General features: G+C 39.9%; 1 protein-coding gene across 2 annotated transcripts in view; it reads right to left on the bottom strand.

Annotated features, from left to right (window-relative positions):
* The window catches only part of LOC117456849 (roundabout homolog 2), a 71,710-nt gene extending 58,592 nt beyond the window's left edge, over positions 1-13,118 (bottom strand). For both annotated transcript variants that reach the window (XM_034096686.2, XM_034096687.2), the window contains exons 1-2: positions 12,626-13,118; positions 2,703-3,029 (exon numbers count right to left, since the gene is read on the bottom strand). In XM_034096686.2, coding sequence (XP_033952577.1) covers positions 2,703-3,029; positions 12,626-12,680 — 382 coding nt within the window. In that variant the 5' untranslated portion in view covers positions 12,681-13,118. The remainder of the gene's footprint in view (positions 1-2,702; positions 3,030-12,625) is intronic.
* Positions 13,119-15,078: the final 1,960 nt, after the last annotated feature.

The following is a 15,078-nucleotide window of genomic DNA, read 5'->3' as shown; positions in this document are numbered from 1 at the left end:
AGGCTGCAAAATTAGGATTAAAAGCAGGTACTTGTTAATACTGTTAGTCACTGCCTGCAGGTGAATCAGCCCTTTACCAATATGACTGTGCCGTTATCTCCAGCTGCACACGCCTCATTTCATTATCAACGATAATATAATACATGCATCACATATTATTCCAACTTTGATATTTGTATTAGATTCAGCTGCTCATCCATCCAAATATATAGTAATACTATTTTTGGATGCGAGAGCTACAGAGGAGGTCAGCCATCCATGAGCTCTTACACACACTAGTAAGGAAGCCTCAATAAGAGGGAAGATAAGACTGTGCTCAAATTGCTGTTTTGTGTTTTTTAACGAGGACAGTACTTGCTAATCTGTAAGGCTCCATTCACTAATCAACCCGGTGACTAATCCATTTCCTCATGCCAAAGAGAAGCTGCAGTTCAGCCCAGGGCCAGCCACAATGGCACAATTAGGAGGGAAGACAATAGCACGTGTCCTCAACCGAGGAGGGAAGACAATAGCACGTGTCCTCAACCGAGGAGGGAAAATAATAGACACAGAGAGCACTTCACTTCAGTGCACTTTCAGCAAGATAGGAGAAAGCTCACACTCCCCTGCTGTACTCAGCAGCAGCAGACAACACAAAGAAAACCCAGCTTTAAATGCATGCTCACACACATGATGTTGTTGGTGCCCACAGAGAGGGCTTGCAGGTGATGTGATTATAATCTAGCTTGCCTTAGAAAAGGTCGCCACGTGTCAGCAACAACAGTTGTGTTACATTTCTCTTAAAACTGACTGTTTATTTTCTGTAGACACAGTAAAGCAAAAACAACACAAATTCCCAAAATGTGATGATTTGCTATTTGACATACAGGACAGTTTATTGAAAAGCCCTGGGTTTTGCACTGTTGGTCAGACAAAATAAGACATTTGAAGGCATTACCGTTTACATTTTGTAAACATTTAATATTATTTTTATAATTGTATTTTATAAACATTTTATTTGTAGAGTTAACTAGGCTACATAAATATATTACCCAGACATGACAATTGTAGCCTGGACAGATGGGAACAATTTAAGGGGAACATTGGATATTACTCGGGTGTTATCCTCTAACATGTTGTTATTGTGAATATTTGGATAACTGAGACTCTGACAAGAAATATGCTGATCAGAATAAGAAAAACAAGCCTCCTACAGCTTTCCAAAATACTTGAGTTTAATAGAATCATCTGAAACACATGTCATTGAGACGGAGCGACAGAAAACTCAGAAAAAAAGTCCCCCGCAGCTGTTGGAGCGAACTGCATAACAGATGACATAAAGACAAGCGTTTTCAGGTAATGTTTTTTCTGATAACCTGAAGTGTTCTTAGTTTTGATATAAGCTCCCACTTGTAACTGACTAATGTTGATCTTGCCAGAGTTAGAGCTAGAGGTGGCAAATTAATTCAGTGGTTAATCAATCATTGATTCAAACATCAATACCTAGACAATTAGTAGTCCTTTCCTGACTACTACTGGTAGAAGAAACAGTATCACATCCATTCCTATCCAGTGTGTCTCATTGGTTCCTAAGGTAAATGTCATCATGTTCAATTCTTATTATGGACACAATTGTGAGAAAGACACCCAGGAAAAAACATGAATATGACATTTCCTTTAAAATCTAAAGTAAAACCTCACTTATACAGTGTAATTTACAACAACGGTATATATTCTAAAACCAAAATATAATCAAAGTCAGCCAAAATCTCAATAAACTAAAGCTGTCATAGTATTGCCTATACAGGTTAATGATTTGCTAGATTAGTAGTTACCTTGCCAACAAGGTCATTTGGAAAGGATTGCTTTGTTTGTTTGTCAGACAAAGCATAGCATTGGCAGAGGAAGAACCCACTACATGTTGGAGCAGATCTGAAACATAAAGCTAATCATTTTCTAGTTTTGTAGCATTTTTGTAGCATTGCGTCCTTGGACTTGTTTTGCTGCATTCATGTGGTGTCACAATAATTATAACAATTCGTTTTTAAAATTTCACATGAACACAACAAAGGTGGAACCAAACGACTTTCCGATACACCATGGCCCTAGGCTGAGGTTCACTCTCTCCAATAGGCATACTAGTTAAACACAATAAAACATGTTTAAATTCACTGTGACCCCTCTCGAGCCAGATATACACACCTTAGGGCTAAATAACAAGTACAATGTAGCAGTAACATTAAATAAGGAACAGACCAACAGACTATAACTCATCACTAAATGTATCTCCAAACACACCAGCATTTTTAGGGTGTTTGTTCTTGCAGTTTGGTAGTTTCATATCATTTTTCCTAGGCACGGCAAACCCTCCAGTGGACCTCCATAAAGCTGCCAGACGGCTGCAAAAAGATCTGGGACACTACTGCGCAAAGCATCTGCAGAGCCCACACGCTAGAAACACACACACACACACACACACACACACACACACACACACACACACACACACACACACACACACACACACACACACACACACACACACACACACACACACACACACACACACACACACACACACACACACACACACACACACACACACACACACACACACACACACACACACACACACACACACACACACACACACACACACACACACACACACACACACACACACACACACTTTTAGGACTGTGATCAATTATGTAGACCCTTACTGGCAACGTCTAGCGAAGCATTACGACTAATGGCTTCTCCCAGGTAGTTGCGGGCCACACAGGTGTAGGCGCCCTCGTCTGGTTTGCTCCGGCGTCCGTGCACAATGCGCAGGAAGAAGAGGGAGCCGCTGGGCAGGAGCATGCGGTGAGATCGGGGGTCATCTTTGTCCGTTTCCACACGCTCGCCATCCTTATACCATTCTATGCTGGGAAGGGGTCTGCCCTCTGCCTTGCAGTTGAGAGTGGCAGGCTCCCCCTTGGACACGATCAAATCCGAGGGGTCCTCCACAATCCGAGGTGCGCTGTCTTCAAACCGAGCCCGGGACCCTGTGGAGGAGGAGATCAGGGCAGAGGTTATCTATCTGACTACCTACCATTAATGAAAACACTCATCTGTAAGTAACAGGACAGACAGCAGCAGAGGCATTTGAAAAACAACAATATTTTCCTTTGGAGGTTGTTCGACAGAGACAGTGGTTGTGTGTTGGATACATATGTGTGTAGCGAAGCAGCAAATCATGGGTAATCTCTCTTTGAAGGTCAACTCTCATTCAAGGGAAGACGTTTTGACATTTTAACCGTTTGAATCACGCTTTCCACCAACAACCTGTGCCTTTCACGTCACTAAAATTGATACGATTTGTTTCTGCAATATTCAGTGAATAGAAGAACACAGAAGCCCCAAATCACTGTAAGAGAGCAAACAGAGTATATACATACAGTATATATAGGGAGTATTTTCACAGAGGACAACTCCTGTGCAAAAGATTCAATCATCCATGTGATATGGTAATGGTCTATCTCTCTGTCAATCAGGACTGTTGCAGAGGTAGGAATGGTTGGTGGAAAGCTGGGAGCAGGACAAGCAGATCTATGCATTTAAGAATTGAAAGTGTTGAAAAAAGAGCAAGTCAGAGAGATATAGATAAATCCCATATTCTTCTCTCTAGGGTTCCATTACTATCTTTCCTTGACTGAGAGGCACACTGCTAAAAATCCTAAGGTAAGCTTTTAGAGGAAGACCAAACGTCTCTAACAGTGTGTTACAGTTAGAGAAATGAATAATTCAAAATGCCACTGCTTTTACGAACAGATGGTCTCTCACTCTGGAAAAATAAAGAAAATGGTCACTGTGCCACTAGTAATTGTACCGCACTTGGTCTGATGCATTATTTTCAGCACATAATCTGAACTGCATACAAATCCTCATCCATCATTGAAGAGGAGCAGTCAGGAATAACCTAATGACACACATGTTGTCGCACATGCATCCGCTACATTATATTTAAATCTGAGGCATCAAGATAAGCCCTCACTTTTCAGCTGTAAGCAGATTTACGTCTTTTCATGAAATGATTTGATCCATGCGGGGCAGGAGTTGCCATCATGGCACAAACCTGAAGTAAACATCTAAAGAGCGATGTGAGCTCTCTCAGCGAAAACACCCCGAGGTCACCAAGCAGGACAGCTCAAAACACTAATGCAGGATGTGGATGAATACTAATCGCACCATTAAAATGTGCCATGGCACCTCCAGTCAGTCCCAACAAAAACACACACTTTGTTTATAAAAAGAGAACAAGTGTGAAGCATTTCATGGCCTGTAAGCTAATCCTTTAAGATATTATAATGCACTTTACTTTAGATTATGTTGCACATCTGCATGATATCTGTGACATGGACATCTTGCCACATCTGACTGTTTGTCCGCAGAAAATGATGTCCTGGCGTTGAACCGTGTCTTTAAAGCACGCAAAGGTAGTTCAAATCCCAGCTCATATACTACAGTTACATCACTCTGAACTCTTACTCTCAATCAGAACTAGAACACAAATACTGCGAGAGAGTTGAACAGATTACTTCCAGCAGAAATGGTTTTTCTGACACTGAAAAGGGCAATGATGTTGAAGAACAAACCCTGCATCCTAAACTTCCGATAATGCAACTTTATAGCTTTGTTTATATTACTGTCATTTGAATGGCACACAAGCCTTGACAGTTCAGCTGTTGTCGGGCTGAATAGCATTTCTCACAGCAGGTACATTGATGTTCATGTGTCAAATTATTGGAATGTCCCTTTAACTTTAAACTGGCCGGCTAACAAATTATTAAAACTAGATCTTAAACAGGATCTTTTGTACATGACTTTTCTATATAAAGACAGATCTTCCTTTTGAAGCAGTTTTTTATGCAGTTTGGAAGTAGATAAACAAAACTGTAAAACCAATATTTACAAGTTAGTGGTTATACTGTATGGTCTCAACCAAAAACAATAAGCTGACACAAAATATAAATCTCTGAGAATTTGAGTGAATCGAACGTCCTGCAATGAGAACCCCCTCTGTGGATCTGTCACTATGAGCGACTGTCCCCTTTGACTGCACATCCATTGTTTACCTGAACAAATGATCATTGAATCTGTAATTGAATGTAAGAGGGAACACTCATTTCTCAGGGGGACTTTAATGTGTTAGCTCTTATTTTAAAGAATATTTGTTTTAATTAGTGTGTTTGAGCTCAGTGATATTTCCTGAATAATTAAAGTGTAATTAGTAACCTAATGTAGTGTTCAACCCTTTTTTTTAGGATCTTTTATATTTACGTTTCACTGTATAATCATTTAAATGTGCTCTCTTAAAACGACTGCTTTCGTTTTAACTGAAAATAATTTAACCCATAATCTTCATTCTTTTAAATAGTTATTTGTCTTCTTTAGTCATACTGTAGATCATCTCTGATCAGTTCCTTGTTATGGTCCTTAAACTCTCATAGAAATATGGAAAAATAACTTTATGTTACCTATAAATTCCATTATATCTAATAATTGTTACCTTATAATTTCAAGCTTGAATAAAACCATAAATCTAACATTAACATTTTCCTCCCTGTATTCGACACATTTATAGCGACTGTAGTCTAGACTTTCTGTTTTGGGATGTTTTTAGTTCCTGCTTACTGAGATCCAGCTGTCCTTGTGCTGCGTGTATCAGCACATACCGGAATTTCTACACTGAACAAAGATATAAATGCAACACTTTTGTTTTTGCTCCCATTTTTTATGAGACGAACTCAAAGAACTAAAACATTTTCTATATACACAAAATAACCATTTCTCTCAAATATTGTTCACAAATCTGAAAAAATCTGTGATCGTGAGCACTTCTCCTTTGCCGAGATAATCCATCCCACCTCACAGGTGTGGCATATCAAGATGCTGATTAGACAGCATGATTATTGCACAGGTGTGCCTTAGGCTGGCCACAATAAAAGGCCACTCTGAAACGTGCAGTTTTGCTTTATTGGGGGGGTCCGAAAACCAGTCAGTATCTGGTGTGAGGGGTAGGGTTAGGGTTAGGGTTAGGGGTAGGGTTAGGGTTAGGGTAATGTTGTGAATCGAGTGGCCCATGGTGGTGGTGGGGTTATGGTATGGGCAGGCGTATGTTATGGACGACGAACACAGGCCACTCGATTCACAACATTACCCTAACCCTAACCCTACCCCTACCCCTCACACCAGATACTGACTGGTTTTCGGACCCCCCCAGACCCCCCCAATAAAGCAAAAATGCACATTTCAGAGTGGCCTTTTATTGTGGCCAGCCTAAGGCACACCTGTGCAATAATCATGCTGTCTAATCAGCATCTTGATATTATTACATTACATTGCATTTAGCTGACGCTTTTATCCAAAGCGACTTACAATAAGTACATTCGACCAGGAAGACACAACCTTGAGGAAAACAGAATCATATAAGTACATCAGGTTTCATAGAGCCAAACAGTTCAAGTGCTACTCAACTGGCTTTAGATAAGCCAGTCCTTTATTAGTATATAAGTGCTCTGTTAGCAGTTCTTTGTTAGTCATTCTATCGCTCGAAGTGGAGTCGAAAGAGATGAGTTTTCAGTCTGCGCCGGAAGGTGTGTAAGCTTTCTGCCGTCCTGATGTCAATGGGGAGCTCATTCCACCATTTAGGAGCCAGGATAGCAAACCCACGTGTTTTTGCTGATGGTGTGATATGCCACACCTGTGAGGTGGGATGGATTATCTCGGCAAAGGAGAAGTGCTCACTATCACAGATTTTTTCAGATTTGTGAACAATATTTGAGAGAAATGGTTATTTTGTGTATATAGAAAATGTTTTAGATCTTTGAGTTCATCTCATGAAAAATGGGAGCAAAAACAAAAGTGTTGCGTTTATATTTTTGTTCCATGTAGTTGCTTTAGTTATTTGAATGGCACACATGGCACCACGACAAATCCTTGTGTATTCATTTGATTTGCTGGGTTTATATTTTAATAGGGCTAGATACGCCTGCAGAAAATGTAGACACACATTTTAACAAGCTTAACTATGCAGACATAGTCCAGTTAAGAATTAAAAGTGTATCAGAAAGTTTTTCAGTATTTTAGGAGTGGGGATTATTATTGAGGGTTATTGGGTACAGACAATAGCTACAGCTAGCAGTCAACTGTATCAATGCAACACCAATTATTATGGACAAAGTGGCAAAAAATATTAGCAAACAGCTTCACGTTGACAAGCAACAACTTGTGCCTGTGACAAGTGTGTAATCAATGTAAAGTCTACACCACCTTGATACGACAGCAAAACATTTTCTTTGGAAGAAAGAATATTTTCACAGTTGCCTTTTCTTTATGACAGGAAGATTGCAGTGCAGTGGTTGAAAGCACATTTCAGCAAAAAGAAAAACAATTTTAACGTTACGGGCGCTAATGGGGATCTCTGTGAAGGTATGTTTTAGTCAGATCATAAACGTAGCCCATTAGAGCCGGCAGTGGGCCCAAAGACACTATGGGAAGAAGGAGTGAGACTGGATTTGTCTGAAAATATTAATCTGGGGCGTTCTGGCGTGAAATGACTTTCATGTTTACAGGGAACTAACAAGAAGAAGTGGAAGGACATCTGATGTTGTAGAATTTCACAACATATGAGATTACCACTGAAAATAAACTGCTGCTTCAGTTAATTTAGGCTACATTTGGTGAAACTCACAGCTTTGATCGAACAACAACAAGATATTATTTTCCATTTACAGTACTGTACATTAAGATTCATCAGTATTTTTTGGAGACTTTAGAATTAAAGATTGGATTTAGTTCTGACTGCTTTACGTGGTTTCTCAGCAGTAAATAAAACAAAAAGCAGTGGTTTAATAATCAAAGCTTAGTGTTGTTGTTCTCCTTAGCAATAGGAGACATCAGCTCAACAACAGGCTTGCCTTAACAGAAGGTACACAAACATGCCCTATTCAACATTAATTCAACAGGCTTGTATTGAATATTATAAGTCAAAACTGATTTAATTCCCTGTAAGACAAGCACCATCTTTGTGCTAGAGCTCTATCGGAGAGGACAAATCAATTAAACCCTGTAAAACACATCTTAACTATGAACCTCTTACACATTCAGCGAGAGCTGCAAAAGACAATCAAGATAATCCATAGGAGTAAAAAGCATTCAACCTTCAGCTGTCGTCAAGTATGAAGGGGGCTTTGTGAATGACAGTGTGCACGGTCTCATGCAAGGTTATCGCTCCTTTTTGCGCTCTCAAGGCCATGAGGCTGAACATCAGATTGAACAGCTCTTCTCATTTGATACTTGTTGAAAATCAAACTGATATATTTTCCTGTTTCCTGGAAATAAATAGTACTGATAAATGGCCTTTATTTACCAGTATTTATTTTTGTTTGCCTCACCATCTTGCAATAGGCGAGGCTCAGCCTAATCTCTCTCTGAAGGTATCGACCTTGGAGTAGATGATGGCTTTGTGTACAATGTTCAAGAATCTGGCTTTCACCGACTGGCAGCCATTTCACTCTGGGAGACCCTACAGTATAGTCTATATACAGTACTGTATGTATGGTGCTGTTTGTCTACATTCATCTATATGACCTATCTCTGTGATCTGTGAGTAAGGATGGTTAGATGTCCTAATTGACATGATTGCTTTTGATCTGTGGTAATTTATTCATTCAAAAACAAATAAAAGTCCAGAATAAGCAGGCAACCACAGTCAAATTATGCCCATTAGTGCCGCATGAGGCTCTGATAGACAAGCTATAGCATTTGTATTAATTGCAAACGCAGACACACGCCCACATGTTTGCTCACGGCGTCTTCTACATTTATGCCTCATCTAACACACATTGTTAATGTGCTGGGAGGCTGATCAAGATCACGTCTTGAAAACCCTGTTGATTCAGGGCTTTGGAATTACATAACAAGAGGCGCTTTCATAAAATTGGTATTTCAAAATATTAACCTTTCATTCTCCCAAGAGATAGAAGTGTACTGCTGTCACCCTAATGATTGAAAACAACGAAGCGCAGGGCATGTGTGTTTTCATTTGGTTCTTAGTGCTTTTAAACAACAGCTGGGGTTGGAGCGAAACACATACAAGCAGCTAGATCTGCCTCAGTGCTTGAAATCTGGTAAAAAACACAAGTGTCTACAGGCTGAGGCAGACTGCTCACAGGCCAACTTTCTAAGTTAAAGTGAGACAGGAGCAGAAGGCTGGCAGCTTGTCTGTGGGGTTGGTGGCTGTCTGCTGAGATGTACTTGTCTTTTCCAATTTCAATTAATTTACATACTTGAAAAGGCAAAAACATTCAAGGAGTTATGCTGGCATTGCCAGGTAATCTCTGAAGGAGGGCGATAAGGTCTCACAGAAAACTCAATTTCAAAGCGGTCAGGTTTTATTATCATCTATCAACAGTCTTTTGAGGCACATAGTGGTTTCATAGTCCACGACTGTTTCATCAAGAGGGACTGTGAGAGGCTTTAGTCAGCCTTCAGCCATATTTGTCACCAAGTAATGAGCAGGAGGACAGAGTGGACACAAATCACCAGCTAAGGCTTGTTTAGCATCGATTAGTTCCACGTCGAGCATGTCAACAAGTTGAGTCTGAATACAGCTCAAGATAACGGACATTTCAATGAGATGCATTAGGGCTGACAGACACCGTCTTAATTAAGGATTGGTGTTTGTGTCAGAGAAAGAGCTGCTGTGAATCAAGCACAGTTTGTGAAGGAGGCTGTTGTTTTAGCTCACAATCACACAGCGGATTTAGAAAACATATACTAAACCCCACCATGCATCTTCAGACAAACGGAGAAAAACCGGCAGGACACAAAGACACAAAGACACATACCCCGCTATGATTTTAACATTCTTTTTTTCTTTTGAATAAAGACGACAAATCGGCTATTTGTTTAAAAAGCAGCTCCCGCAGAGGTCATGATGCCTGTTTGAATACTCTTCCGTATTCTTATTAAAACACACATCACCCTAAGGGTACGTGCAGTATAATAGAGGTGGGAATGAGAGGAGATATACACTCCACAATGGACGTAGGAAGATGTTGTGGGTGTTGAAAAGTGCCTTTAATGTTGAGAGGTGGCATCAGTTTATTATAATGAAGCAGAGTGAGTGGCAAGAGGAGTCACAGAGCTCAGGATTTATAGTCAGATTATAGTCATCAGTGAAGAAGACGTTAAATTGAACTGACTGATAGATGTTTGCCCACGTTGATTTATCAGCTGTTGTTATCTCATTTCAGATATTGGTATTATTGTTTATGTCAGCCAATGAATGACAATACATTGCAGTACTGAAAAAAAGCAGAGGCCTATAGATGCACATAGAGGCCTGTGTTTGGAGGTTACATAAACAAACACCACAAATTGTCCACAATATATACTGTATGTATATATATTACACACCTGACTCTGTTTGCTTTAGTCTGAAGACATTTAAAGGGCCCATGTCATGCTTTTCCGCTTATTACCCGTCCCCTTGTGTGTTATGAAGGTTTTTATGCATGTAAACGGTGTGAGTCAAAACCCTCAAAGTACACCCTGTAGCGAGTAAAACTCTAACACAGAAAAGACCTGTCTATGGTGCCCCAAAACGCCTCGTTGGAGATTTCTCATTTTCCATTGTTTTCTTCCTGGGTTTTGTGACATGTAAATACCCAAATCAACAACAAATGACCGGATTGGCCCAAATGGACCAATCCGCGGAGCACCTCACACACCAGGATCCCTTGGCTAACTAACAGGGAGTCCCCATTGACTTGCATAGAGCTCCCTGAACGCTGCTAATAGACGAGTTGGGATTGCAGAGAAATTCATAGCCATGACATGGGACCTTTAAGACATAACCTCAGACTTTAAGAAACTGGATTTTCAATTTTGTCACACATTTTTTAACATTTTGTGGACCACACGAATAATGTAGAAAATAATCTGCGGAGTAATGACAATGTGTAGGTGCAGCCTTAATTCTTCTTCACAAGTAATGGATCACATGACTTCATACATGTGTAAGGGACGCATATGGAAACACAAATATTTATTGCCCAGCTTTGCAGATTCCCTCAGCTCTACGAAAACCTTTGGCTTTATGTCCTAATTCTGTTTTGGGTTTACAGAACCTGCTTTTATCAGTGCTTTTACAACGCCACTTTGCAGATGTTACCATGAATAAACTCTCAACTTCATCTTGTTTCATGCTATATTTGCAGCACCAAACAGCAGACAAACAATGTAAGCCACCAGCTGGTGAACATAATGGAGCAGCGAGAGGGTTAGATATCTTAGTCATGAATTGCTGTACACCAAAAACAGAGCCCAAAGAAAATGAATGTTGGACTTACAAATGCCACCTGGTGAGAAACACAACTCCAAATGAATGCTAATGTTGCTAATATATGTGTAGATAGTAGCAATGCTAACAGTTTATAATGTCAGTTAATATCAATTCAGAAAATATATGTGCAGTTTTATTGTAAACAAAAATAATATGTTTGGCATTCAGTGTTTCTCACAAGATCCCATTTTAGGTATTTTTGAGGCCTAACAAACGTGCTGATTTTCAAACCTTCTTCTTAACTGTTTTTGGCCTGTTATGGCTACCAAATCCCAATCAGCAATTCATTAAACCATTGGCAGGATGTAAACAGTGACACCATGTAGCTTACTTGTTCAAATTCACAACAAAACAGGGACCCACAAAAAAATTGCTCAATTGCGCTTCTAGTGGTAAAATAAAACCCAATCTAAAATGTTGTGTATGAGTTTGTGTAAATAGCTGCTGATATTTTGTTTTCAGATTTTTAAATTTAGGTTTTAAAAAACACAGCATGAGTGGGAATTAAATGATAGCAGTGAATATGTTTAACTTTACTTTCATATCCACTATAGCTAAAGCTGCGTTTGATTAATAAGAGTTTAAAACTGAAACACGCCATTCAATCTTTACAAACAAAACCTCTGCACTCTCATGAATTATTTTTCTGGGCCATGGTTTTTGGGGGAGTTTGGATTAGGGCTCAAAAATATAATCTGTTATTAAAGCAAGGGTTAAACAAATATAATCCCTTTCTCAAAGGTAATCAAAATGAGCTTTTAAAAGCATTTTATAATAATTATGTCTGCATCCTCTAAAACAGAGTTGGGGCAGATGGAGGCTTGATAGGCCACTGAGTTTATGTGCTCATAGCTGAAGTAAAAGGGACACTAAATGGTTTCACTTTGTCCACAGTGAGTTCTGACCTCTCCTGCTGCCTAATGGACTCCCTGTGTGACCACCTCAGTGATTGGGGGGGGGGGCTCTGGGGGAAATGTGCATCTTCCTGGCTTTTCACCTAGTGGTATTCAAATAGTACAAATCAATGCATGTGCCTAATTATTTGTTTGTTCGGTGGTTCATGCCACAGCCGTCTGTGAACGTGTTCCAGCTAAACACAACATTTATATCCATCTGAAGGGACAGCAAACAAAATAAGACGAGTACACCGTGAGGCTGTCACGCCATATGGGCTGAGTAGAGTGCGTGAGAGGAGACAGAGGGAGAGGGGTGGGCATATTTAATTTGTGCTTTAAATATATAATATCATACCTGATGCGGTGGTGATGAATGAGACAGTCACAAGAAGTAGATTTCCAAAGTTCATCTCCACACTCTCCCGAGTTTGCAGACTCTCGACAGTCCACTCAAATGATCAATTAAATCAAACCTCCAGCAGGGAAATCACATGGGTTTTTTTCTCATACTAAATCTAGATGCAACTGAACCGTCTAAGGAGTCTGAGCCTCAGCTGGACTATTTCAAGCGAGTAAAATCCTCCCCAAGAAAAAAAAAACTTTCGCGTCACTCCCACAAAGCCATGACAGCAGCAGCAGCAGCAGCAGTATTAGCAGCAGCGCCCCGAGAAACCCAATAGAAAAAGTCAGCAGCAGCACTTCTTCATCCCCGCATGGTCACACACACTTCTTCTTTCCAACATGTCCTGCCGCTACTGAAAGCAGAACATTATCAGGTTTAACAATGTTTAGCCCGGTCATAAAACAATTATTCCCTCCGTGTGTGTGTCTGCTCAGTGGCAGGTTGCAGCGTCAGTTTGAGCGAAAATAAAGCGCTGCACACACTCCTCAACAAATCCTCTCCTCCAGGAGCCATGGTTTTAAAGAGACAGAGACCACATCTGTGCCCAGAGCGTGTGTGTTTAACTATATGAGGACCACACAGTCCACTCTACATGGTGGGATGAGATCAGACTAATAAAAGAAGAGTTATTTCTGGGTTAGGGTTTCAAGTTTCAGTTAAAATGATCCTTTGGTTTTGGATTAAAGGGTCATTTTTAGGTCAGAATTTAAACATATTCTTAAATTAAGGGTTGGGATATTGGATAAAAGCATACAATCCCCCCAAAAAATTATTTACAAGATAGACATTTAAAACGGTGTTATTGTTTAAGTCATAAGCATATATACATATACACTGACCTTGGGTTTAGGAGGTGGTTGGTGGTCATAATGATTATCACAAATATATTTTATTAAGAATTTCCAAAATGTTTTCCTTCAACTTTACAGAAATAGGTTACATTATGATAGCTTGTTCGCCTTTGAGCCATGGTTCTTCCATAGTTCATTTTAACTGGCCACAAGCCAACACATTAAAAAAGGCTATCATTTTTGGGTTAAGTTATTTAGAATTAAATACATTACCAAAGTATAGTCAGGGTTTCAAATCTAACATCTTCATTTTTAAGGAAACACACACACAACATTCAAAGATAATAAAGGGTATTGTATAGTCCTGGAACACCTGAATGTACAGCCATCACAGTAACTGCATAATGTAGGTATTGCTTTCTTGGTATCTGCTTCAATATATAGTTACTTATGTTGTATAAGTTTGTATTCTTATAGCACAAGACAGTGTTTATTTCCTAGCCACAGTGCTCACACACGATCCAAAAATGTTCCCTTTTCGCTGTCACTCCCACAGTACTTTAGTGTAATCTGTTTTCTTGCTTTGTGTCGCGTTACATGAACATTCAGACTGTAGAATTAGCAATAAATTACAGGACAAAAGGGATGATTATTCCGCCCACTTTCCTGTGAGATCACCCTATTTTCAATCTCTGTAAATAAACTTGATTTGACACTCTCTAACATTTTGACGGGAACCATTGTTTATCAATAATCAACACCTCTACACAACCGTCATTTCAATGAACAGGAATGTAATCCAGGCACTTCTTAGAGTCAAAAGTTAGAACTAGTAACCACAGGAAAAAAATAATATTTAAAAAAAAATAATGTATTATAGTAGCTAAATTATAAACAACCAGGTCTTCGTCAGGGCCAATAACATTTAACACAAAAATAATGAAAATATACATGACATGGGAATACACAGAACAAAGCTTTATACATCATTCATTGGAAACAGTTACCCAAATTAAAATGTATGCTGTAAGGTAAATAAGCTGAATAAATATATAACATTAATATACAGAAAAATTCCATCATCAGGCCATATCAGTTTCAACATCTTCTGTTGCTGCTGCTGCTGCTGCTGCTGCTGCTGCTGCTGATGATGATGATGATGATGATGATGATGATGATGATGATGATGATGATGATGATGATGATGATGATGATGATGATGATTATGGAGAGCGTGCATGCACTTCAGATCGTTGCAGTGCTGCTGTTTAGCATCCCCTCTCTGATTTACTAAACAGCTGTTGTTTCACACCCCTCCCTCCACAATCGGGCCCCTGTGGAGCCTCTGGTGCCCGGCCTCTGTCCTCCTCCTTTGGACAAACATGGCTCCCATGGGGGTGAGATCTCTGTTTCAATGTCTCCCCCTCATCCAGCACACACCAGACCGGTTCCTCTGTGCCGTTTCTTCTTCTCTCTCCACCTCATTGTGTCCATGTCAGGCTGCGAGCGCCCAACATGATGGAGAGTGACTTTTGGACGGCCAGACGCCTGCTCTCCTTTGTCCCCCCTGAATGGGACTGGAAATTAGGGAACAGAAGAGGAGTCCAGATGTCT

The sequence above is a fragment of the Pseudochaenichthys georgianus genome, chromosome 13, assembly GCF_902827115.2.
Source record: "Pseudochaenichthys georgianus chromosome 13, fPseGeo1.2, whole genome shotgun sequence".
NCBI lineage: Eukaryota > Metazoa > Chordata > Actinopteri > Perciformes > Channichthyidae > Pseudochaenichthys > Pseudochaenichthys georgianus.
Note: the sequence above shows the minus strand (reverse complement) of the source record. Positions and strands in the feature narration are given on the sequence as shown.